This window comes from Crocodylus porosus, unplaced genomic scaffold (genome assembly GCF_001723895.1).
Source record: "Crocodylus porosus isolate Cpor-Errol unplaced genomic scaffold, CroPor_comp1, whole genome shotgun sequence".
Lineage (NCBI taxonomy): Eukaryota > Metazoa > Chordata > Crocodylia > Crocodylidae > Crocodylus > Crocodylus porosus.
Window position 1 is genome coordinate 18,934,644 of NW_017728915.1, and position 25,750 is coordinate 18,960,393.

The window sequence follows — 25,750 nt, forward strand, 5'->3', positions numbered from 1 at the left end:
TGCGGGGCCGGGCGCTGTGACTGCGCGCTTGGGTGGCGGCGCCAGGCCCGGCCGGTGCTGGGGCCTGTCCCGGCGCCGCCCCCGCCTCGTGCGGCTGTAGGGGGGGCGGGGAACAAAGAGACCACGGGGAGCCCGGCGGCCCCCTCCAGCACCCGCGGCGCCGAGGGTGGCTCAGGTCGTGGTCGCTGCCTGCGCGAGCAACGTACGGATTCAGGACTTTGGATCTCGCCATGGGTGGGGTGGGGTGGGGGTTAGGAGGTCAGCGGAAGTCGGTCATAACCGGGAGCGACAGGCAGGGAAAGGGCGGCCGGAGGCCCCTCCCCACCGTGAAGGTGCAGCTCTTCTTTGACCAGTGACTCGGGCTGGCTCCAAGCCTGGCTTAGCTTTCATCCAACTTGGGGTGAAGTTGCTAGCTCCCTGCACCCGTTTGCTTAGGGGTCACTTAGACTTGGGGCTGCGTGTGGTGCTTAGAAACGTGCCTGCAAGTTTGTTTTTAAATGCAGTTGTTCCTTCATGTGCTGTTCTGGTGCCAGCTTTGTACAGCAGCACAGAGACAAGTGAAAGAAAATGGACTCGCTGCGGATTTATCATGATGCTGATGGGACGACGCAAACTCTGACAATTGCGCTGATCCAGCTTATTCACTCTTATCTCCTAATAAAATACTAATGCAGGCATTGGTCCTAGAAGTGAGAAATGGCACTTAAGTAACTCTGTTTATTTAAATGAAGTTGGGGGGGCGGGGGAGACTCTTGTGCTTAACACCACAGTAAGTGTGTCCATTCTGGGGGGGGAGGAGGGTTGCTAGTATATCTGTTAACTTCCCTATGTAACATCCCCAAGGCTCCAGGATTCTGCCATTGCTGGTTTCTGCAGTGGATTCTGAAATGCTTGTTCTATAAATCCAGCTCTCTGTCTTGTTTGTTACGTTATACTTCTCTTTAATTTTATCCGTGCTTTATTTTTCCCTGTTTGCACACACAAATCCCCAGTAGTATAGCAAACCAATAAAAATGGAACTATAAAACTGTAGAGTAATAGGGTGACTCTACATAAAATGGAGGAAGATGGAAGCTCTAAGGAGCTATGGTTTTTCTTTCTTAAATAGAAATTAATACAATTGAGAGGTAGTAGTCTAGAGAAACAGTTTCATCTAAATGCTCTAAACTCTAGAGACTTAAATGCAGTCCTGTAAAATGGAAAATCAGTTGACCCCATAATATATAGCGCACATTTAATCATAACAGCTCTTAGATGATGGGAAGTACCGTTCAAGTTGATTATATATTCAACAGTATGTAAACCCCCTTGAAATGCCTTGCTTTTTCTTGCCTTTTTTTTGGCGGGGGGGGGGGGGGGGAAGAGTTTAAAATATGCTGAAAAAGTCAAGGATGCCGGAATTTCTGAGCCTTGTCTGTACCCTCCAAGCATTTAACTTGTAGTTTATGGTGAAAGGCTTTTTCAAGTAACTGTAATAATTGATTGAAAACTTTCTTAACAAAACTTTACCTTGCTCCCCTAAAATGGTAGTAGTAGGGCATGCGAAGTGAGGACTAAATAGTGTAGAGAAAATAATACCACTCAGAATTTGGTTCAAAAGGAAAGAAGCCATTTGAAAATTTCATATTTTTGACATGATTTCCTCCTGCTACTACTGTTTCCAAACATAGGAATTGATCAAGATGGGAAGGCCCACATACTTCTGTACATTTAATGTATGCTTAATTCAGAGTGAGGCTAAATCTTCTGTGGGTGTTATGTGGTGAGGGAGGCAAGGAAAAACAGAAGATGGTGTTGACTGGGAAACTGAAGCAGCCATTTTGTAAACATTGATGGACTCCTGAAGGCAGTGACAAATTGGGACATAACTTGCAGCATTTAATAAGTGATAAAAATGTGAATCTGTAACCTCTAACTAATGATGCTTATGAGCTGTTCATATTCAGAAACAATTACACAGTTGCATGTCAGTACTGAATAGTGTTGACTGAGTTTAATTTCAGTGTAATAGACAAACTAGAATCAACAAGGATGGTGATTTAAATTCTAATGCATAGGAGTCTACTTAATTCGCGGTGAGACAAAGCAGTTTTCGTGGCTTGGTTGTAGCACAAAGGCCATTTTCGTGGGCATTTCCTAGCAGCCCCACCTCTCACAGCAGATTGACAGAGGCATATTCACTTCACTGATTGGTGTCTTTACTTAGTGTATGTCAGTAGCAGACAGTAACTCTGTCACTAATTTATGGCTGCAGTGATTGTTGCGTTGTCTTTTTCTTTGTATTGGGAAAGGCATTGGGACATTCTAAAACAGTGTGTATATATAAACAATAGTGGGGCATTTTAGGTTGATTTCATGAGAAATTGTGGCCAATGCAGAATTTCCTGCTGATCTTGAACAGTGGATTCCACAAAAACCATGAATTGGGTAGACCCCCAGTAATGCATAGCGTACTTGATCTGGGAGCCAATTTTAAACCATAGTTAATCCTGCATACAGTAAAATGAAGCATCAAATTCTCATATATAACTTTGGTTGTATAAACAGGCTAAACTTCTGTTTGTTTTAATCCAGCATTTCTCAAAGTGGGTCACAAGAATATTTGAAAGGGTTGTGAACAAACTTTTAAAAATGGAGAAAAACATGGGAGCCATGGCTTTTCCCTTGCAAGTTGGCAAGGTTCCAGCCTGTGAGGAGGGGCCCAAACATCTACCATGTCCCACACATACCCATTCCTGCCCCATTTGCTAGAGGGCAGGGGAGCAGTGGGTCAGGAGTGAGGGGCACTGGGTCAGGACTGGCCATTGATGTTTACAAATGGGTTCCAGTACAAAAAAGTTTGAGAACCACTGTCAGTTCCTGTGGGAAGTGTTTACCTACTTCCAGGAAGCAATATTTAAATCCATCTTTGAAGAGTAGAGATTTGTTGACCTAAATAAGTTTGAAATGAGAAATGGGCACACTAATAACTTGTGTCATTTTTCCACCCCAATTAGGCCTACAGAAAACTGGCCAAGGAATATCATCCTGACAAGAATCCAAATGCGGGGGACAAAGTAAGATGATGATGTTTAAAACTAAGTTTTCTTGACACTTCTAGATGTAATGGAAGTACAAGGGTTTCTGAGGCCTGCTACTTTAGAAGCTTTATAGAATTTTTTTACAGTCTGTTCCATAGAGATACCTGTTTTAGTTGTGACAAAATGGAGACAAAGGAGGTAAGACAAGATAATAGTGAAGCAGAGTTACTGTACAGTATGAAAACGGCCTCTGCTCACTGCTTGTTGAGGTGACATCAGCTTGCAATACTTGGAGGTGGGAGAGATTTGAAGTGTGGTGGTAAAATCTGCAAAATGGTTGCCTTTCCAGGATTATATCATTTCATTGAAGATATTAAGTGTGGGGATTTTGTGGACAATTCAGCCAGTGTAATCAAAGTAAAATAATTTTAGCTTTGATAGATGTATTGAAATAAATTTAAGTGTGATGTTGTAAGCAAACACATAGTAAGTCTACATGTTTTAGAACTCAGAATACAAGCTCTGAAATGGCATGGTGACCAAACGTTTTGGGATATGTGTCCACGCCCTTGCTCAGAGCCTAAAACTCTGAATTGTGTACTAGCACTGGCTTGGTAAAGGTATTGGGAAAAGATCTATCTATGAATATAAAAGTAACATGGCACATTCTCACTGTTCCTTTTTTAGTTCAAAGAAATAAGCTTTGCCTATGAAGTTTTATCAAATCCAGAGAAACGTGAGTTATATGACCGATATGGAGAACAGGGCCTTCGAGAAGGTAGTGGCGGAAGTGGTGGAATGGACGATATTTTCTCCCACATTTTTGGTGGTGGATTGTTCAATTTCATGGGTGGTCAGAGTAGAAGTCGCAATGGCAGAAGAAGAGGAGAAGATATGATGCATCCGCTTAAGTGAGTATCCTGCTACTGTGATGCTTGCTTCAGTCTCTAAAAGGCTGAAGGAGGAGCTGCTTTGATAATTGGAGACACTTGGCTTTCATAAAAAGCATTGCTGTTTATTGTGTGAGTGTAATAAATACATAGACTCACTTCTGGCTTTGAATATTCCCTTCTAGATCTTGGTAAATGTTCACAGAAACAGATTTGCTTGAATTGTTTTGAAGGGAGTTGTCTTCCGTAATTTCCTGAAAGAGCAGTGTATATGGCTGACATTTCAAGTTTAAAGATTAATATTTGATTTTTCTGGTATTTAAATTTCATTTAAAAATAATAATAAAGTGTAAATCTTGTGAATTATTGATTTTAGTAGAAAGTGATTTGATTCTAAACATGATTGAATTTGTTCAGTGGGAGGTAACCCTATTGGTAACAGTAGTAATAGTATATTTGAACCTAGAAATTGTCTATGAAGAGAAATGTGAAAAATTGCTTCCCCTCCCCTGCTCCCCTTCCACTTTGCCTCAACTTCTGTCAGGAACATATGGATTTTTATTTTCTTGGTTAATCCTTAGATTGGTGATTCTGCAGCTTCTGAGCATTTTAATATTGTGACATGCTAGTCATACATTGCCCAGAAGGCAGTGAACTTGACCTACTTTTTCATCAGAGTTCTAGTCTCATGTTCACTGTTAATTTATTTTTCTTTAGTTATTTACATTACTTGGATGTTCAGACCCTCAAAATGTATGAAATTTAGTTTAGTATTTTCTACTAGTTGAATCTTTTTTGAAAAGCAGAGGCATGCATGGAGCACTTTCATTAGGCATTTATGCCTTTTGTTTTGGACCTATGTGAAAAGATTACTAATTACACAGGGTAGAAAATACAAATTGCACATTAGTTTCAGCAACCTTTTATCACCATTTTGTGTAAACAGCTGACTTCTGCAGCCTGAGCAGTAGCTTTCTCTGACCTCCCCTTAGCTACTCTTCAGGCTGAGCCACTTCTTCTTGCCAAGAGTGTGGAAGAACTTAGCAAAGTCTGGGATGCATTTTTGCTGTTGGTTGTTTACCTGCCTTGTCTAGAAATTTGTACTGCACATCCAAATACAGATCAGTGCATACATCGATGGGGGGACAGGGGAAAAGGGTAATTTTCACATGTAAGAGGGTTATTCTTCTTAGACAAAATGTCTGGGTTCATATAAAACATTCAGGTTAGGCAATGATTACATGCTGCTAGGTTACTATTAGGGTTGAAGGTTGTTGCCTCCCATTGAACAAGTTCAGGCTTGTTTATAATCAAATGAATTTCTGTTATTCAGGTCAATCAGTGCACAAGACCTAATAACATTTTGAAATTTAAGCCCTGGACATCAAAGACCAACCTGTAAATTTGAAATTTTAACCCACATACACTACCCTTTCAGGACACTTCTAATTTTGGAGGGGTTTGTGTTCAGTAAAGTGTTAATGAGAACATATTTGCTTAGTTATTCCTGAACATTGGCACTAAGCAATGTTTTCTAGTGCAAAGTAAGATGCATTGAGTTGAATTTACTGTTAACTGACTTAATTTCCCCAAAAAGTTTTCAGAAAATTCTAGACTACAGCTGTTAGACTACTTTTTGGTAGCTTCAGTGTACAAATAACAAAGTTGTTAATTTTTGAGGTAACCTAGAGATGACTTAATCCAAATACTGGAAAAAACATTGACTGCTAGAGTAGAAAGCGGGAGTGGGGCAGGGCACAGCTTATTATTTTTTTTTTTTTTAAAAAAGCAGCAGCAGCTATCTTGGGCATTCTCACCTCTTATACAACTGTTTTTTTTAACCCATACGCTTAGTTGCAGCTCTGTTCCACCATAGCAATGCACTGCATCACCTTACAGCTTGCTATGGCGACATAGCGGTCACATGAGTCTATGTGACTGGCAGCTACTTTGCTGTAGCGGCAAATGCTCCCATTTTAGTGGGCTGTTACAGCAAAGGAGCAGTGAAAATTAACCGCATGCATGGCTCAATATGGGCGGTTACTGCGCTGTCTTCCATATTTCATTTTGAAAGCATGGTGCAGTAACGAAGTTGCCATAGGGCAACATGTAGGCATGCCCAAAGTGTTCTAAATCAGTAGGCAGCGTGGACTCTCGAGAAAAGCATGGGAATGCCTTGAAACCAGTATTTCTTGTGTTGGGGCCACCTGACACTTAATTTTTCTCTCTTCAGAAGATATTACTGATCTGATTTCTGTTGGTCACTAACAGCTAGCCTTAGTTCTAACTTCTGCTGCCTAAATAAAACGTCCTTCTCATGGGTACATCTTGAGGAGTATAGTTTCTATTGAGGTTTTTGCCAGACTCGAAACTGACTTCTAGATGCTTCTGACATCCATCTTAAAAACCCCTCAGCATCGTTACGTTCTAATAGTGGCTTTTTAATAGCTTTTGCTGTTACCCTGTCACCTTGTACTTCTCTAAAGACTATCTATTCTGTGCCTACATATACAGATGGGTGTTATCTAAGGTGTTTGTTTCTTTGTCTTACCCTGTTAAAAATGACATGCCCATAATCATCATTCATTGCTAACACTGGAAAACATGTTTTATGTTTTAGAGTATCTTTAGAAGATCTATATAATGGAAAGACAACTAAACTACAACTTAGCAAGAATGTCCTTTGTAGTGCATGTAATGGGTAAGTTGTCTTTAATGTTTGTTCTTGTTTGACTTTTTTCATATCTATGTAAATAAAAAACTATATTTTTTAAGTTTTAGAATTTTTTGTTGCTTGCTTCTTATTTTAAGCAGCATTACATTTAATAAGTTGGCATAAAATATGCCTCTACTGTAAGTTGTGTTTTAACCAAAAAAATTGGTTTCTGGTGACACCACTAAAATCAGATTTTGTATAATACCTACAGACAACCCCCACTTAGTGCTGTTTCACTATAACGCTCATTTGAAATTGATACCTGCTTTCACTTAGTGCTCAGCAAGTTTTCTTAACTCTCATGGTCGCCATCTTGGGTCATTAAAAACCATTGTGGTCGCCATCTTGGGTCATCAGATACTCTTGGCTTCACTTAACACTCATTTTGCTTAATGTTCGTTTTTTCTGGAATCAATTAAGAGCACTAAGTGGGGATTGCATGTATTTGCTATGTGTTTTTGAAATAATTCTAATTGGTACCTTCTAATTTAGCCAGGGTGGAAAGTCTGGAGCTGTTCAGAAATGTAGTGCTTGTCGGGGTAGAGGTGTACGTATCATGATCAGACAACTGGCTCCTGGAATGGTTCAGCAGATGCAATCTGTGTGCTCTGATTGCAATGGAGAAGGTAGGCCAATTGTTCTGTGTTCTCTTAAATGTTTAAACTGATTAGAATCTAGATTTTGGCATGTGTTAAATTGCATCTTATTTGGAGAGATGCTAGGTTAGATTTCATTTGTGAGTAATGAATTTGATTGTGCTCTGCTTTCTAAAGGACTTTTTTTTTGTGTGTGTGTAGCCACACATCAGCATAACTTGGCAAATCTGGTGTGCTTAGGGAAAGCTTTGGCCTTGAATAACAGGTGCTACTGCTTGAAAAAATGTGCAGATGCATGCACAGTTCTGCTGTTTTGGTGCTATCACTCCTTGATGAGCATTGTAAAAGCAATTAGCCATGCAGCTATGATAGCAGCTTGACTGTATCTTTGCAAGCTGAATTATCAATCATTCTTGTTCAGAAAAGAAATATTTTAAAATAGTTACAGCTGAAACAGTTCCGAAGCTTCCTGAAAGAGGGGAAAACAATTATTTGTGCTGGTCGTGTTTGGGGAGTAAGCTTAGGACTCTCTGCTTTTGTGCCTTTTACTATGTTTTTTGACCTACCTGAATATTGAGTAATGACAGGTTTTTTGTGGGGGGGTTTTTGGCAGGGTGCATGCTTATTTTTTAACATGACTAGGCAAACTTCTTGGCAAACAAGAAAAAATATTTTCTTATTTCTCCCATTATCATTATTGTCTTGGTTTTAATGTAAAAAATTTAGGTACAGTTGTATCCAAATGTTGCATCAGATTTTGTTTCATAGATACATGGCTCTAAGTTGTGACTTGTTAATTACTTAAAACATTTGCTTCTGCTTGTAGTACTTCAATAAAAGTAGCAATACATACTATACTGAACACCAGAATGCTTAGGTCATACAGTCCATTTTGCCTAGTACTTTCTGGTTATTCTGGTCTAATACAATGCAGGCAATTCAGCTGAAAAGCAAGACCAAATGGATTTAAAAACAAAAGCCCATTTCTAGAGTGTCTCCTATGAAAAGCAGAGCAAAAGTTCTTTGATCTTCAAAGTGCAAAATACTTTGAATTAAGACCACCTACACTTTGAATATCTGGTCTTTTTGAAGAATGTCAGTGGTGCTTTCACACCAGAACCCCTGCCAGGTATGCAGGTGAAGGCATGATGGGACCTGATACGTGATCCACACAGTTTTGCTTCTTGCCATGCCACAGGTGCATCACAGGAGGTATGATTAGGATTGAGCATCAGATTCTATCACACTGTATTGCTGATGCAGGGGGAGCCCAGGATCCCAATCCTGACTCCCCTTGTACCAGTTAGTAGCAAACTCCTTTAACTGGGAGCCCTGTCAGCTGACCAGGTCTCAGCTGTGGGGTCAGACCTAGCCATGTGTTCAGTTAAGGTCATGGTAGGAACAAGCTGCAAAATTTATTATACTTTTTTTTTTGTGGAATAACTTTTGTGGCTTGTTCTGTGTTTTGTGATGCCATTAATTGCTTTAGCATGCAGCCAAATTACAGCTTAAGACATGAGTAACTGGTTAATCATGTCTTGGGTGTAATGTGTGGGAGGGGCCTAGGTTGTAATGTGATCTGATATCTTCCTGCCCCTTCCTGTATGCCTAGAGCTTCTTGCATCCTTCTCCTAATAAGATACTGTCACATCCCACAGGAGGACAACAGTAACACAAAACAAAACTCTTAAGGGTCTCTGAAACTGGTTCTTTTAGTACCATTTATTTTAATGTACAAGTCTATATTCTCAAGAAGATTTTAAAAAAGAAAGGAAAAAATAATATAATTCTTCTTTCTCTAGGTGAAGTGATTAATGAAAAAGATCGTTGTAAAAAATGTGAAGGAAAGAAGGTGATCAAAGAAGTAAAGATACTTGAAGTTCATGTAGATAAAGGCATGAAACATGGACAGAGAATTACATTTAGTGGAGAAGCAGATCAGGCCCCAGGTGTAGAACCAGGAGACATTGTCCTCCTGCTCCAAGAAAAGGAGAATGAGGTAACTTGTCATTTGGTACTGGAATTTGTTTTTTGACTGGAATTGAAACCTCCTCAGATATCTAACAGAGGTACTGATATTGTTGCCTGAAGATGTTGTACAACTGGGAGGAGAAAGGGGCACTTTAAATAGACGGGGAAAGCTGTCTTGTTTGTAATACATACATAGGCTGTTGATGTGCAGCTTCTTTGTTTTAGTATGGTCATGAAAATAACTTTTTAAACTGTAGCAAGGTTACCTTACACAGACTGCAGAAATGCCTTTAATATATGTATGGATCTGCTTCAGCTTGGCATTAGCATATACAACTGTGTATAAAGCCAGTATTTGACAGTATGTTAGTTGAAAGATTGGGAAACATCTCTTCATAATCCTGCCTTGTGGTGTATTTACACTGTGTTCTAGGAATGTCCTGTCGCATCCCCATGTGTATACATCAAACCCAGAAGAGTCATGGTGAGGCTGATTCATGCTTGGAAGCAGCTCCCATGGCTGCCCTGACAGTAGCCTTGCCACTGCTTGTCTAGATTGAGGGAGGGGCAAGGGACTTATTGTGTACCTACCTAGGTTTCTGCTTCTGTTGATGTAAGTAGCATTCACTTTTGATTCTGGAAATGCAAGCACGTGCCTGCAATGGCTCAGGCCATAAGCCTGGGTGTGATAGAATAAGTCCTTCCTTCCCTTCCTTAGTGGCCCAGCGGGGAGAGGCTGAGCTGAGGGAGGAGGCATGGTCAGGCCCCAGCGGGCCTGAGTATGATTGTGGAAGGATTTAAACCCCTGCCCTGGCCTGCAGGGACCCCAGCCAGGGTGTGCTTGGAAGGGTAGGGGTAAAGCAGCCCTTGCCAGGCTGGGGGGTGGCAGGGGCATGGCCAGACCCCAGCCTGACATGGCCCTTTAAGGTGAAGGGTGCATGGAGGGAGGTTATTTTCCCCCCTTTCCCACTGGGACCCCAGCCAGGGTATGCATGGCTGGGGCAGAGCAACCTGTCAGGTATTTCTCCCTTTCCCTGCCCCCCCATGCCCTTGCCTCTTGAGGGGGAAGGGCAGTGCTGGCCAGCCCTGTCTGTATGCTGAGAGTGAACAGGGAGAGGGAGGGGGATTTAATTCCCCACCCCCGCCCCCCACACCCTTCCATCCCTGCTGCTCCAGGGGCAGGGGCAGGGGCATGACCAGATGCTGGCAAGCATGGGAAAGATTGACCCTGCCCCACTGGGGGACTGCAGCTGGTGTCTGCCAGCCCCAGCTGCCACCTTTGCCACTTGCATCCAGACAGGCAGACCCCAGCTGGGGTCCATGCCACTGGCATAGGAAGGAGGGGAAGATTAAATCCTGGGCAGGAAGATTAAATCCCCCCCCATAGCAGTGTCACTGCCACCCACCCTGAGTGCAGCCTGTCCCAGCTCCCCTACCGGGAAGAGCCAGAGCCAGCACCAGTCCCAGCCTCAGCCTGCAATGGCAGCCTGCCCTTACCCTGCACACAGATGGGGGGGGCACACAACCCGCCCCCCCCCCCCATGCCTTCCTGGGGTGCACGTAGCTGGGGAAGCTGCACTCTTTGGACAAGCTGCAGCTCTGTCCCCTGCCCCAGCTGGGCAGTGCCTGCCTGTACCTGTGCCATTGCCCCAGCCTCACTCCTTCCCTCATTGCAGTAGCCTCAATGTGCCCCCACTCCTTCCGCCACAGCAGACTTAGCAGCCAGATGCTGCTCTCCAAGCTGCCAGGCCGCATATTGGCAATCATCCATATTGGCCAATATGGCTCGTTAAAAATCGGCCATTGGTATCAGCCCAAAAAATCTGTATCGGTGCACCCCTAACCTTTTGGATGTAACTAGGTGAAGGGAAAAGGCTAAAAATAATAAGCAGTATAACTAGTGCTACTTCTGCCTCAATATGTAGTTGACAGCTGTACTTCAGGGTGGAGAATTTCTCAGTCTTGGTGCCTTGAGCTGTTTGGTGCTATACCACATAAACCTAGTTGTCTGTTGCTTTGTTACAGCCTGTTCTACTAGTAATTCTTATAGTTCAGCCCTTGGTTTCTTCTAAGCAAGAATAACTATCTTGCAGCATATGTACTATTTTTTTAGTATGTTTGAAATCCTCCTCGTGGGAAGTGGTGATGAGTGGAAAGAGACGCATTTAAATAGTTTGACTTGCACTTAAGGATCATTTAAGGCAGCTGGTTGTTCAATAGATAACCTGTTGTGGACTATTTCCTCAACTGCTATGTCTTAAAGGCTGAGAGCAATGTTAATTTAATATATACAAGAGAAGGATAATTCCTACTTGTCTAGTTTTGGAATTATTTCTTGTGGATCTTGTGCTGTAGTTAATTTTGTATGCCAAATCTGCATTGCTCCATTGGAGAAGTACTTAGGAGTTGCTGCTAGAATTAAGTGTGTCTGAGCCTTCAGTTTCATGTTGACTTCTTGGTTTTAAACTGGAAAAAGGACAAAAATAGTGAACATAAGTGCTTTGGATAGATGGCTTTCATCTGCAAACTTGAGACTAAGCAAAGTATCATCTAAAGATCCAGAACCTGAAGGCCTACAAATCCTGTCTTTTTGCTCTTGTCTCTGTGTAGAAGATCTTGGAACAGGCAGAATTCGGTCAGTAAAATGCTGACTATAAGGGTTTAATTTATTTTGAATGCATTTAAGTCGGTATATGTTTTTCTTTTCTAAGTGTGAAAAGATGTGACTAAAATATTTTTGGAGTTTTATTCTGACATTAAGTAGTAACATTTGCAAGAAAGCAGCATTCAGCCCTTTGGATTTAATTACCACGATTATATTAGTGTTGATTTGTGCACTTCATTGTATAAAAAAAAAAAAAAAAAAAATCCTGTAAGCAGCACTGATTAGTGCTCTTTGATTTTTGGTGGAGTTTTGGAGTAGGCATATGGAGTAATAAATTGAGGGGTAGAGAGTGGAGCTGTGGCAGTGGTATTAAAAGCAATGTTGTTTTCATTCATAGGTGTTCCAGAGAGATGGCAATGACTTGCATATGACCCACAAGATAGGACTTGTTGAAGCGCTATGTGGATTTCAGTTCACGTTTAAGCACCTTGATGGACGTCAGATTGTGGTAAAATATCCTCCTGGAAAAGTAATTGAACCAGGTAAACTTTGATTTGATATAAAAACTTGGGCATGGGGGGTGGAAAATGCCTGATGCATTGCTCTGCCCCAGCTGCGCACATCCTGGCTGGGTTCCCAGTGGGAAAGGGGGAGGGAAATAACATGATACTTAAGCCTAGGTCAGAGAGATTCAGAAGAGTGACTGCAAAGGAAAAACTGTTACAATACAGGTCTCCTAGGTAAACTAACTGTTACCTTTTATATCCTTTTTCCAAATTCTAGGGTGTGTTCGGGTAGTTAGAGGTGAAGGAATGCCACAATATCGCAATCCTTTTGAAAAAGGAGATCTTTACATAAAATTTGATGTGCAATTTCCTGAAAATAACTGGATAAGCCCAGAAAAGCTTTCAGTAAGTAGCCCTTAAGTCTGAATGTAGCTGTGTTTTACTTCTCTTGTGATTTGTTCTGTATAAGGGACTAGTTTTAACTTCCTCTCTAGTAGTTAAACTTGAATTTGAGCAGCTCAGCTGTGTTCATTCTTTTTAACATCCTTCACAATGCACAAGTGACTGAAAAGCCTCCATTAATTTGTAATCTTAAATTAAAAGCCTCCTCTCGCATCTACCATAATGATGGATGTAATAAGGTGGCACAGTGATTTTTATGATGCAGCCTTCTGGCCAGTTATGTCCTAGGCCATGAAAATTGCACTAATATAAAGGTGCTCCATTTCTACTCTTAAAGTTTCAAGTACTGGAATATTTCTGTATGCTTTACCTGCAATCCCTTCATGTGCAGTTAATAAAGAGTAGATGATTTCATTACCTTAAAGACTTTAAACTGCTGTTGCTTCTTCACATAGAGAAGGTCCAAGATGGAGTAACTTGTGTAAAGGAATAACACCTTTGTTTTCTGGTGCAGTATTAACTATGCCCCTCTTTGGCAGGAACTTGAAGATCTTCTGCCAGCTAGACCAGAATTTCCTAATGTAATTGGAGACACGGAAGAAGTAGATCTTCAGGAATTTGATACCACTCGTGGGTCAGGTGGTGGCCAGAGACGTGAAGCATACAATGATAGTTCTGATGAAGAAAGCAGCCATCATGGACCTGGGGTACAGTGTGCCCACCAGTAAACGTTTGTCTAAAAAGTTGCACAAGGATTTTCTTTCAAATTTTGCCTGACTTGCTTTCAGCAATCCAGACAGATTGTATAAGTAATCCAGATGAACCAATGGACATCTCTTGCTGTATGTGTAACTTTTAAATTGGTCTATAGTATCTACAGAGTGTAATTTAAACTAACCACAACACTTACATCTTCATTTTGACTGGGTAGCAGAATAAAGCACTTGAAAGGAAGACAAGACTCCTTTTCACATGGGTTTTAAGTTTGTCCTTGTATCTGTGCTTGATTTTTACCAGTTTTGTGTAGATTTTTAAGTTTCTTATTTTAAATTCAAATTCACCATTGTAAAGTTTGTGTACAAGTTGTCCTGAGGCTTGGTATTTGGCTGCACCTGCATAAGCTGCTACAAGTAGAATAAAGAATTTCATAGCCTGTATCTATCATTTAGATGCATGGTAAATGGGCTTTGCACATAATGGGTTTAGAGCTGACTGGGAACAATGGAAGACTAAATTAGAAGTGGTTGTAAGTTTGTTTGGGTTTTTTTTTTTTGGTTTTTTTTACCATCTTGTGAACAGTTCTGAAACTAAATAAAAACAGTTGGTGTATAATATTTCCTTATCCTTGTTGCATGTATGGGTTGGAAGGTTGTCTTTTTGGTTAGTCCACCCCTCCTCCACTCTGCAAAGACAAAAGCCCATCATTTTTTTGCTTTTCTATTTTTTTTTTTAAAGTTTTTTTTAACCCCAATCTGAGTCCTTGAGATGGACCGAGGCTGTGTCAGATACTATACAAGACCTTCTGACTCAAAGAATTATTATTGCTGCCTGTTGTGTTAAGAGCAGTGTTTTCAAGTTGTTATCTTTAGTGAAACAAAGTAAAGCAGTGGCAAGGTAAACTGCTTTAGTAGTTAATTCCACTTTTTACTGGTATCCTGAATCTAAATTAACAAGATTTTGGTTTTCCAAAAATGGAACCAAGAATTCAGAGCTGTAGAAAGGATTTGCTATTTATATGAAGGCCCTACAACAATAACAATAGGGCAGTAATACACGTTTTCATGTGAAAGCAAATCTATATTTTGAAAATGACTGCGCTGTTTCTTAAGGAATATCTTGAGGCATAGCCCTCTGCAATCTATTCCATTCCTCCTGCTGCATGGGAACTCGTAAGAGCTCTTTTCACCATTGTCCTCAGATTAGCAGTAAGGTTTTGATTATTCTTCCAGAATCAAAGATGAGTGGCTGCCTGCAGAGACTCTGTATGGTCACTTAGCCTGATCATCTGCAGAAAAATATTCCTTCACTTTTTTCCCCCTGCCCCTGTAAGTGTAGATTCCTCTGCTAACAATACTGAGTCCAGGAAGTATAGTTGAAGTAGAATGACTCTTTTTGTAAGCTTTTTCCAATAATTGCCTAAAAATGTTTTGTTTCACATTTTTTACTGTGCCTTCTAGTTATTGCATCCACTTTCATTTATTCACTAAATTGAAAGGACTTATTGATATCTTTTTTCCCCTTCCCAACAATGTCAAGTACCAATAGCTTGATTTAAGCAAATTTTTACCCTCATAGGTAACTTCTCATTCCAACTTCCACTTATAGAATTAAGAAACAAAATGAAGGTGAACATTTATTTCCCCAGTGTTAGTCCCACTTGAGTCTGTTCCAAACTTTGAAGACGCTTCTGAAAAAATGAGAAATTCATACCTTTTGTGGATAGCATAACTAAGCAATTCAGAAAAGGACAGCTTCAGACATCAGAATAAGTTCTCTCTCATAAGTTTAACACGACCTTATTGTTGTTTATGTCACTTTTTTTAATTCTTAAGCAATTTTCATAAGATGAGAAAAGCATGATTTGTAAACAGCTCTGAATTTAATTCTCTCAAACACTTGCTTCCTAATACATACTATTGTAGAATGATTTCCAGTAGGTGAAAGGAAAAAACAGGGTTGTGGGCTACTTTGGATATGTACTTCTTTTTAAGCTTGTCAAAGTTAAAACTAAGGATTTCTACAATTCAGTTTTGGCTCTGTTAACTGCACAGAATCCTTATACTTTGATTATATTTATAGTGGAATCACTGACTTGTAGTTCCTATCTTCCCTCTTCTGGTACTGTAGATGATCTTGGTGCTTTCATTCTAGCAATGTTATGCAGGCTCACTAGAAAGAAGGGCATGTAAGATGGTAACATTTCCCATTACTGCTATTTGTCTGGAAAAGATGATCTGCAATCTCCACTTCTGTAGAGGGGAACAGTATGTGATACTCTTAACACTATGGGGAGGTGTTTTCTATAGGTAACTTATCTTCCCTCCAGCCTCTTCTAACTACTGGTCATATAAAAATTCATAATCTCAAAATTAAGACTTTTGGTAAATAGAGAGGAAACTTTTTTAAATAAAAGCAAGGAATTTTGTGGTGTATAACTATGGTAAAATATTTAATTGATTTTTTTTTAACTGCTTTCAAACTCAAAGGGGAAAAAGAATAAAAGCAGATCTTGAATACCAAATAAAAGAAAAATCCCAGCTCTGTTTTATTAAATGTATATATCTCATAATATATGAGAACCACAATAATGAAGTTACAAACCGAGCTTATAAAGCTACCAAGCTTTGAAGCAGCAATGATTGTCAAGCAGCTTTCTTCAGGGCCTTGCAAGGGTGCTGTAGTGTGCCACTGTCAACACTTAAGTATGAAAAAGTCATTCACAAGGTGAGCCCATGGTCTCAAACAGGAATCTGTAGTGTTAAAAATGTTTTGCAGAACAGTTATTCTGCTGCTTTGCCATAGTAAAAGAAGTAAAAACTAGGGGCTGGCACTTTCCAAGGCAGGGGTGGGCAATTATTTTGGGCAGAGGGCTGCTTACTGTGTTTTGGTAAGCTATTGAGGGGCAGATAAATATTAATTTTCTAAGTTGTTTAGGGGCCCTGCAGGCTGGAGAGAATGGCCTGGCAGGCTGCATTTTGCCTGCCTCTTGTCCTAAGGGGTGCATTGAGCCTAAAGAGGTTGAGAATTGTTGATTTCTGCAGCACAGCTTTAACTTGCTTTCTTTGCTACAATTTCAAGCAAGCATATGGGAAGCCATCTGGGCTATTGGGAAAGTCTACTCCTGGAACAAGATACAGATTTGAACACTACTCCTGCCATTCAAGTTGCAGAGTGAATCAAATCTAAGTCTCCCAGTTCTTAAGGGCTAGGTCAGTCCCTTATAAGGGGGGGGGACAAAAAACAGGCTGGGCAGTGGGTAGGAGGTGTAACAAAATTAAGCTCACATAAAGTACTGTCTACAAGAGCAAGTTAAGCCCACTTTGACATCAATATTGAATTGATGCTTAGTACCGATTAGGACAATTTCCCATAACTGTGGAGATGTGCATATCAGCCAGTATTTCAAACATCTGTTAGAAAACATCCAGGTTCTAGTTTTATACCATTATCTTCCTACATAGTTTGTAAACATCTATATCAGATATGCTCCGTGAACTGTATTAGAGAAGAAACTGGTAAAGGAACAGTTTAGATAAGGGCTGTTCAGATTTCAAGCAGGTACAGGCCACACTGCTGCTTTGTTCTCTCCCCCAGGAAGCAGAAGATGGAGGATGAAGGCACTGTCCAGGGACCAGAACAGGAGGGAGAAGGTAGGGGCAGGTGTGGTGATGGCAAATGGCACACCCAGACCTATGGGGAAAGTGTAGAGAGCCCAGGATACAAGGGGTGGGAGCCTACAGGCTGCCAGTTCAGTATGTGTAGGTTACCTGCTGCCACAGTAGGCCCACCCCAGTTTAGAGGACAGTAAATGGTAGAGTCTAACCTTTCTGAGAGGAGCTGGAAAAAGTAATAGTTTGTGCATGAAACATTTAAGGATCCTGCAGCCTTAGGATTAAATATGGCCAAAGGATTTATTTGATATAAAGCTTTATTTAAAAAAAAAAAAAGTGTTAAATACATTCTCTAAACATTAGACTAGACAAAAGGAAAAAGTCACTATAAATATTCCTTCAATCGAGAGACAATGGAATCTTCACAGAAGTCTCTTAACTTGGTTTAACTGTTGCCTTTCCACATAATACAGTCAACTGGCTCTGAAGGGTGGGGGAAAAGGGAAAAAAAAAAAAGAAAAAAGAGAGAGGCATTTTATTTTCAGAATAAGTAAATTGGTAAGAGTTTTATTTCCATATAATGCTCAGTGCCTAGTTCTATTATTGCATATTAAAACCTGTCTGAAAGTCCCTACTAGTCTTAGGCACATGTGCATGGCAAACACTACATTTGAGATGCAATAAACCAGTAAAAATAATAGATCTAGCCACAGTCATGTGATTAATAATCCAATAAAATAGCTTTTGTAGCTAGCTTCCATCAGGTCTTAAAAATTGAATATTTGGAAGGGTCCCTGCCATATAGCCATCACCTGACTGTCAGTCCCAGCCTTGAAACTACAATGTTGTTTCACCAGGCACTCACCTTTCTGCCTGCACTGACAAGTTGTAATGGTACAGTTGGGATCTGGTCTCTTAAAATGACAAAATTGTGTATCCTGCCATATATTCCTGTCATAGCAGGAGGTTGGGTATCAAGGGACAGACCCCATTGTACTGTTGTGTGCCATGGGCCTTAGAAGATACCCAAACAGTATAAAGCTGCATTGCAAAACTGTATTTTTTTTTGCTTTAGAGTAAACTCCACTGAAGAGCTAAGCACACATTTAAATGAAGGTTCAGGAGTCATGTTTCTATATGCACATTCTGAATGTGGGATAATATAGAAAGAAAAGCCTGTGTCCTTTATCCAGAGATAAGTAGCAAGTACAAGCAGATTTAGAGAAAAACTATAAGCTTGTAGAAACTTTTCCTTTACTAGAAAGTGCTTCAGGTTTGTGCAGGCAATTTAAAGATCAAGTGTCCAGGTCTTTAAAAAACCCAAATCAGATAAGTATTTAGGCACCTCGTTCCTGCTGAAATAAGCCATTTTTTGTTTTTTTAAAAAATGTAGTTTCAACTGGAGCTAAACCCAGATCCCCCCCCAAAAAATGAAAATTTAAATGCTCAAGTGTCAGTCCTTTGTAATAATCATTAGAGAATTATATGCCCAAATTACCTTACCACTAGATTATGAATATGCTGAACTGTATCATCATTAAGTAAGTCCATATTAATGTTATGGAGGCCTTCACCAGCAGTTGAGAGTGTCTGAGTATAACAACAAAAAAGTGATTAGATAGTTGAAAAACCAGTCTGTTACAATACAATTTATTCTCTTAAAAGTGACACTAGTACATGGTAGAACACCTCTTTGAACTGTTCTACTTCAGAAAGTGGACATTTTAAAATACTATTTCGTTTACAAGCTGCTCATTTGTGATATGGGCTATTACTAAAAATCAGACCAACTCCAACATCCATTTTCCTAGTACACTTTCTATTTTAGGTATCCAAACAAAGATTAAAAAAAAAAAAAAAGTTACTATTTAATACCTGTCCATCTGACAGAGGTATGTTAACAAATGGAACAGCTTTTTTCCGAGGCACGGAGTTGCTTCTTAACAACATGCCGTGGACTCTTCCACTGGACGGTGCAGTCCTCAAGTGAGCCGTCTGTGGTAGTCCAGAACTAGAATACAAAGAACATTTAACTCCCTCCGCAGAGGTTAAACAAAATGCCATCCAAGAAACATTCTGCATTAGGCAAATGTTTGAATATCTCATTGTCTAATTTTTTCTTCTGGCCTTCTCCAATAGAAAAGCCATTTTAAAACACCCATCTCCAAGAGTAATCTGCAGAGACTACTAAAGCACAAGTAATCTACAAACCTTGAGGGTGACCATTGGCACAGAACTCAAGTTTAGATATTCTTGTTACCCATATGCACACCCATAGAATACTGTATGCTCCATTATGGAAATATGGGGAAAAAGACTCTCACACTGCAGGTCTTCAGACTACTCACTGGCAGCAGACTGTCCCAAACCTACCTACCGCAAGATTTTTGCATCTCTCTAAAGCTGGCAACTGCCAGAAGCAGAATACTAGACTAGCTAGACATTTGCATGGCCCAAGAACATTCCTATACTACTTTTGAAGACTTATTTTGGGGTAGACTTCAATTTGAGAAAGGAAGATGAACTTTTAAGAGCCATTTTTTGAGACTAAGGAGACCTAAATGGCTGTGTCAAGCAAACATTTATGAAAGGACCAGAGTGAGGCTATAAACCAGTTTCTGGCTTTGAGACCTATTTAGCCGTCCTACTAGAAAGATAAAATAAATGCAGATTTCTTGACACTTAATATCCTTTCCAACTACACAATTCAAGAAGTACTAGACTTGGCATTTGCTCCTGGCAGAAGACACTAGCAGAAATGAAATGTTTCTAAACCTATACTCTTGCTTAAGAGTATCTTCCACACTTAAAAGGCTGAAGTTGGGCTAACAAATTGTCTTGAAATGTACTTTAAGCTATTGTGTTTAAATACAGTTTTCAGGTACACTCAAAGATAGATAAGGATTCAGGTCTTATTACAGTCAGTTTTGTAGAAAGACCCAGCTATGTATGATATTACAGATCAGTTGTGCCATGATCTTAATGGCTTACCTTCTAGCAACCCGTGCATTGGTTCGGTAGTTTCTAGGTGTGGCATCAGAAGTAAAAGTCTTAACAGCATGCCTCATATTTGAAGTAGAACACATAGACCTGACAAAACAAGAAAGAATTTTAGAATGAAAGTGGCTTTTTTTTTTTAAGTTCTGGTTATGATGCAGACATTTTACGTTCAGTAAGAAGGGACTAGCACCTTAGAAATTTTGATAATCTATAATGTTCTTAATTAAAAACAAAACAAAAAAAACTACGCCTAAAATGAAGTTCTCTTAAAAAAACACCACACAACACACAAAACAAAACACAAAACTACACACATGCGTAGTTTCAGGGCCTGATCTAAGCACAAAGATACAGTACATGGCAAAAAATCCTTGCATCAGATTTACAAGGTAGGCTTTGCCCGAGCTGAGACACTAAACATCCTGCAGGTAGATTTTATTGGAGTTCAAAAATTTCTAACCCAGGCTAGAGATGACCATACAACTCAATCTAGTTCAATTTTCTAAGCCTTCTCCTGTGCATGCTAGGAGAAGATGCAATGTCTTCTGTTCATTTGAGAGGAGTATGAACAGCATGCATTAGAGTAGGTGGAACAAATACCATTAGATGAGGAGTGGGCAATTACTTGGGCCCAGGGGCCACTTAAGAAATTTTGATGAGCTGTTGTGGGCTGGTTCCGTACCACCCAAGATGCTCAACTCACCAAAGAACTCCCTCCATGGGATTTAGCCATGGGCAGGCAGAGAGTGGCGTTCAAGAACAGGTCAGGCAAATCTACTCCCCTCTGCAGCCCACCCCACCAGGCAGAGGGATAAGAGAGGAGACAACATGTGCAGCAGAGCTCGCCTGGGTGGTGTGGCCTACAATGCTCCACATGGGGCCAAGCCCCACTGGCTTCTGCCCAGGGGCAGCCCATGCTGTGCTCTGGACTCTGCTCCTGCCTGGGGTGCACCCCCTGACTCCACCCTGCGCACCTTACTGGCTGGGTTGCTCCCAGTGTGGCAGCTTCCCTCACCTTGGTGGCTCCTCCTCCTGTTGCACTGCTTCAGGTGTAAGACAGGGGTAGCACTTCAGCCAGATAGCTCCTGCCCCAGCATGCTGGACTCCAGCTCCCAACCACCTTCCACCTGCTCCACTCATCTGCAGGTGGCTGCTTATCATGCTGGGAAGGCAGAGCCTAGCGCACTGGGGCAGGAGCCTCCTGGGTGAAGCTCCTTCTGGAGCTGGCCTGGAGCAGTGCAGCAGGAGAAGCCACTGTTGGATGGGAGGGAAGCCAAGTAGCATCTGTGGGGCTGCAGCCACACCAGGAACCGTCCTGCTGGAAGACACACACTGGCTGGGGCCAGGGACAGCAGGCAAAGGCAGGAGTGCAGCGCTTGGCTCAGCCCTCACCTGGAGCGTCATGGGGACAGCTGTGGGTCAGATCCAGTCAGCTGGCAGGCATGCCCCATGGGCCGGATCCAGTCAGCTGGCAGGCCAGATCTGGCCAGAGGACTGTATTTTGCCCACCCCTATATTAGGTTGACAGAGTGAATCTCAAGTCATGAATTGAATTTGGATCATCTGGTCTTTAAATAGCTCAAGTGTGCTCTTATACAATTTCTGCTGTTCATGTTGGCACCACAACTATTCTACAGTTTGTTATTCTTGTTTACAAAAACACTTCAGTTACCCAGAGCAGGGGCAGGCAATTATTTTTGGGCGACGGGCCACTTACTGGAGTTTTGGCAAGCCATCAAGGGCTGCACGATAGGCAGCCAGGGGCAGATTAATATTAATTTTTTGAGTTTTTTCTAGGGGCTCTGCAGGCTGGATAGAATGACCTGGTGGGCCACATCTGGCCCCTGGGCCACATTTTGCCCACCCCGATCTAGAGGCATCTCTCCTCCATCAGGTAGTAACATTAGGACTTCAAACTCTACACCTTGGATGCAAAACTGAGAATAAATAGATAGGACTACAAAAATCAACTGCCATCTCATTTTAGATGCAATTCCTCTACTTGAGCTTTACTTCACTATAGTACATCAATTAAGAATTTGATTGAGCTTGTGGGATTTAATCTTCATTAAACCAACACTAGAGAACCTAAATCTTTTGAACTAGTGAATTGACTCTTTCAAGTAAGTTGCATAAGGTATCAAAGTTCATGGCCTTACCTTGGAAGAGAATTGTTTTGTTTGCTGCTTAGGCCAGAAACTGTCACCAATGATTTTGTTTTAGATGCCTTAAAAAAAAAAAAAAACACGCATCAGAATAAAGTGAAATATGAATGACGACATTCAGCTAACAGATACATTTCACATTTCTAAAGCAGAGCATCCCAATACCCTCATTGAATCCACTTTACATGCAGTACAGTGTAAAACACAGGCATCCCTAAAAAGCATGTCTCTATCACACTTTTTAAAAAAAAGTCTTCTCAGCATCTCTCTTCACAGCACCTTTACAGCCATGCTTGCACCACTGAATATAGAGGCTTTACAGTTGAGAAGCAAGGCAAAAAGAGGACTTGTGTCTTAAGACTCAGTACAGACTTTTTCAATGCAGAGACACTGAGCTGTAAAGACCCAATATGAGTAAACTGATGCCACAATAAGTGCTTGCCTCTCCAGGTCTACACAATTCATTTTTCAATAAACCATCCACCATGGAGAGACACCAACTAAAAGCAAGTATAAGCACCAAACAATCACGTTTCAATAGAAAATAAAGTATTGGTTTAATTTCAAGTCTATTAAAGTAAAAATAAAATTTATTTATTTTTGGTAAAGTCCTATTACCAACTTTGTTCAAGTTCAGAAGAACATAGTAAAACTGGAATTTAAAGCCCATAGCATTGCACTATGAACGAACTGAAATATATACAATCATGTTGTTTCCAAGGAGGTTACAGTTAATCCTGGATGGTTGCACTCAATTTTAAGAGGACAAGCACAGATCATTAGTCTTACGCATGCCATACTAGAACCACAGCTAAAGTCGTATCAGGAAGGACTAAGTCCTGGTCTTGTTGTTTTTTCCTCCCCCATATTTACCTTTTGGGGCACGTTTGTTGACACTTTCTTCTCATCTTCATACTCAACAATTGTAGTTACCTTTACTAAAAGGTAAAAATTAATAGTGTTTTAGAAGGATGTGGAATAGGTATGAAAAACAAGCCCCTTTTTGTGGTGGTGTGAGGGGAGCAGGGTACATTTCCTGCCACCTAGCAGCTGGTGCTCAATTCCATTAGTTGGACATGCAACACTCAATTTAATGCCTTGTTCACTAGCACAGCTAATGGGGATAAGCCATGACCCTTTTCTTTGTTATTCCTCATGGCAACAAGACTGGGCCACCCTCCTATTTGAGAAAGTACTCGTCAGTTCTGATTAAGATGAATGCTTCTCTTAGAACAGTTCAGCAGATATAGGGCTAACCTGGGACTCCCAAGACAATTTGGGCCAGCAGCAGAGCTAGAGTGGAATACATGTTATCCCAATCACCCTTTATTTCAGGCCTAGCATTTTTATACTTTTGTATAACTGGATAATACAAATCCTAGTCCCCACCCCCAATCTGTTGGGGCTTTCAGACATTACTGTAATCATGTTATATCTTTTAAGGAGTTGTAATGAGCATAAAAATCCCTTTGCAGTCACAAGATTGACACCATTGAAGACAAGAACAAGAATTGCAAAACCAAGCTATGAGGTCATTAACTTACCCTTTCTGCTTCCAGTCCTCACTACTTTGGATCTCGGCAAATCCTCTACAAGGCAATCATTCTATAGGATGTTCAGAAAATAAAAGGCGAAGATCTGAACAATCAATAGATCACTTTTCTTCCTCATCTCCTCCACCCCAAGAAATTTTGTTATACTAGAGACAGTGACCTGAAAGTTTGTCAAGTAAAGCGACTACTTTCACAGGTCATCTTAAAACCTTCAGGTATGATATGCAAGGTCTGCCATATGGTTTTTATTAGGTGTCTGTTTCAAGAAGCACCCTCCCTGCCCCCGTCTCCAATACAGCAAGTAGTGTGATTTTTAAGAATTCCTTCATCTGCCTATAATGATTTAAGATCTCTGCTCATCCCCTTCAAGCTGTGCTAGAACAGTGATTCTCAACCAGCATCTCTAGAGAGAATAAGTTAGTCCCACAACACATGGCTTGAAGTTGGGGAAGGAACAGAGAACAGTATATCTAAGGTTACTGATCACAGATGTATGGAAGCTCTGTCGACTTGGTGTGCCACAAGATCACCACAGGAAGTAATAGGAGATGAGCAGATACAGGCAGGCTCAGGCTCTTTGAAATGCAGTGGCTTGAGTCTAGAAAGACAACGTGAATAACTGGGTTAGAACTTACAGGCACTTACCCCTACAACAACAGCAGCGGCAGCAGCTTCCTCCTTCCCTTGCAGATCTGTTACAGAAAGGTACAGCTTGCTTGTTATATTGTCTACTACTTGCTTAACTATGGTGCATACAATTCTATACATGTGGAAGAGAATGAGTTAGACCGAGGAACAGCTGGGGGATGGATTTTAACAAGATGATATTGTTAACAGGATCTGCATGGTATTTGCAAGTTTCACAGGAGTTTTAAGTTTCACAATGCCTTGAATAATCAAGACCAACAGCTTAAATACCAGCTGTCCTGAATAGCATATTGGATCTCTAGAGAAACCAAGTTAGTCTCACAAGACATAGCTTGAAATTAGCAGGGAGAAGGGAAGTTTACATTTAAGGTACTGGTCACAGACTGGGATTTGACAGCATAAGCATCCAAATGCACTAAACTGAGGGGCTTAAGGAAACTGGGAATACTTTAAAGAGTTCTAGACCTTCATCTTGTGTCATATGTAGGTTTATTGTAAAAAAGCTCCTGGAATATCAGTGCCAATATTAGCAAGTATCAACTATCTATTACAGCTTGATTTGCTGCCATCATTTCATAAAAATACAGGCTGGCCACACAGCTGCTTTTTTGTTTCTGACCTATTAAATACCCACATGAAAAGACTGTATAGTAAAAGGACTCTAAATTATATGTGAGAGTGAGAGAGAGAATCCAATGACTACGTAATTTCAGTTTCTAGATTAAGAACACAAGGATCTAAAAAAAAAAAAAAAAAAAGTTAGGCTAATTAGAGATATTGGAGCAACTTGAGCATAGGTTGTTAAACAAGTTGATTATTTGGAATCTTGGGAAAGAAAATTAAAAAGAGATGGGGGGGGGGTGAACATTTTAACGGGGAACCAACTCCCCTGGAGGTTTTGGTCTTGACAAAAGCTTACTTGGTGAACTTTTACAGCCCGCATTACTACATAAATCAGTTTAGTTAATCAAAACAGTAATTTCTGGTGTTACCTTGATTGCATCACACTTCATTTGAGATTAATAAACCAGTTCAAGCAAAAAAACAAAAAACAAACCAAAGGGAAAGACAAGTAAACCCACAGGGAAGTTTAAGACTACACTTGAGACATTAAAGCAGATACAATGCTATTTATACTAAATCAAAAGCTTATCAGCCAGAGAAAAAAATTACATACTAAGCAAGTCTTTCCTCTTCATTTTTCTGATAGCAACTGGGATCTTCAGTAGCTCCACTTTAAAAGCTTTTTCAGCTGTTTCCATCAGTGAATCAAGTTCTTTCTTCATTTCCTGAATATTTTCCTTGGCTTTACAGAAAAAAAAAAAAAAAAAAAAAAAAAAAAAAAAA

At 40.5% G+C, this 25,750-nt stretch overlaps 2 protein-coding genes and 1 long non-coding RNA gene across 4 annotated transcripts in view; 2 read left to right on the plus strand and 1 right to left on the minus strand.

The window, feature by feature from the left end:
• DNAJA2 (DnaJ heat shock protein family (Hsp40) member A2) overlaps positions 1-14,039 on the plus strand; it is a 14,342-nt gene extending 303 nt beyond the window's left edge. Inside the window, exons 1-9 of one of the 2 annotated variants that reach the window (XM_019535785.1) lie at positions 504-689; positions 2,997-3,056; positions 3,708-3,931; positions 6,531-6,611; positions 7,119-7,252; positions 9,025-9,221; positions 12,196-12,340; positions 12,582-12,709; positions 13,246-14,039. In XM_019535785.1, the coding sequence (XP_019391330.1) occupies positions 669-689; positions 2,997-3,056; positions 3,708-3,931; positions 6,531-6,611; positions 7,119-7,252; positions 9,025-9,221; positions 12,196-12,340; positions 12,582-12,709; positions 13,246-13,434 (1,179 nt within the window). In that variant the 5' untranslated portion in view covers positions 504-668 and the 3' untranslated portion in view covers positions 13,435-14,039. Of the gene's footprint in view, positions 1-503; positions 690-2,996; positions 3,057-3,707; positions 3,932-6,530; positions 6,612-7,118; positions 7,253-9,024; positions 9,222-12,195; positions 12,341-12,581; positions 12,710-13,245 lie in introns of those variants that run through there. The other variant, XM_019535784.1, reaches the window with a different exon arrangement.
• LOC109310555 overlaps positions 1-22,526 on the plus strand; it is a 24,207-nt gene extending 1,681 nt beyond the window's left edge. Inside the window, exons 2-3 of the long non-coding RNA XR_002101247.1 lie at positions 14,416-14,419; positions 22,516-22,526. This is a non-coding gene — a long non-coding RNA (uncharacterized LOC109310555). The remainder of the gene's footprint in view (positions 1-14,415; positions 14,420-22,515) is intronic.
• Positions 17,371-25,750, minus strand: part of LOC109310554 (borealin-2-like) — a 9,294-nt gene continuing 914 nt past the window's right edge. Inside the window, exons 2-10 of the mRNA XM_019535786.1 lie at positions 25,581-25,709; positions 24,401-24,447; positions 23,747-23,807; positions 23,076-23,140; positions 22,197-22,264; positions 20,029-20,127; positions 18,913-19,048; positions 18,541-18,627; positions 17,371-17,520 (exon numbers count right to left, since the gene is read on the minus strand). Of these exons, the coding sequence (XP_019391331.1) occupies positions 17,473-17,520; positions 18,541-18,627; positions 18,913-19,048; positions 20,029-20,127; positions 22,197-22,264; positions 23,076-23,140; positions 23,747-23,807; positions 24,401-24,447; positions 25,581-25,709 (740 nt within the window). The 3' untranslated portion in view covers positions 17,371-17,472. The remainder of the gene's footprint in view (positions 17,521-18,540; positions 18,628-18,912; positions 19,049-20,028; positions 20,128-22,196; positions 22,265-23,075; positions 23,141-23,746; positions 23,808-24,400; positions 24,448-25,580; positions 25,710-25,750) is intronic.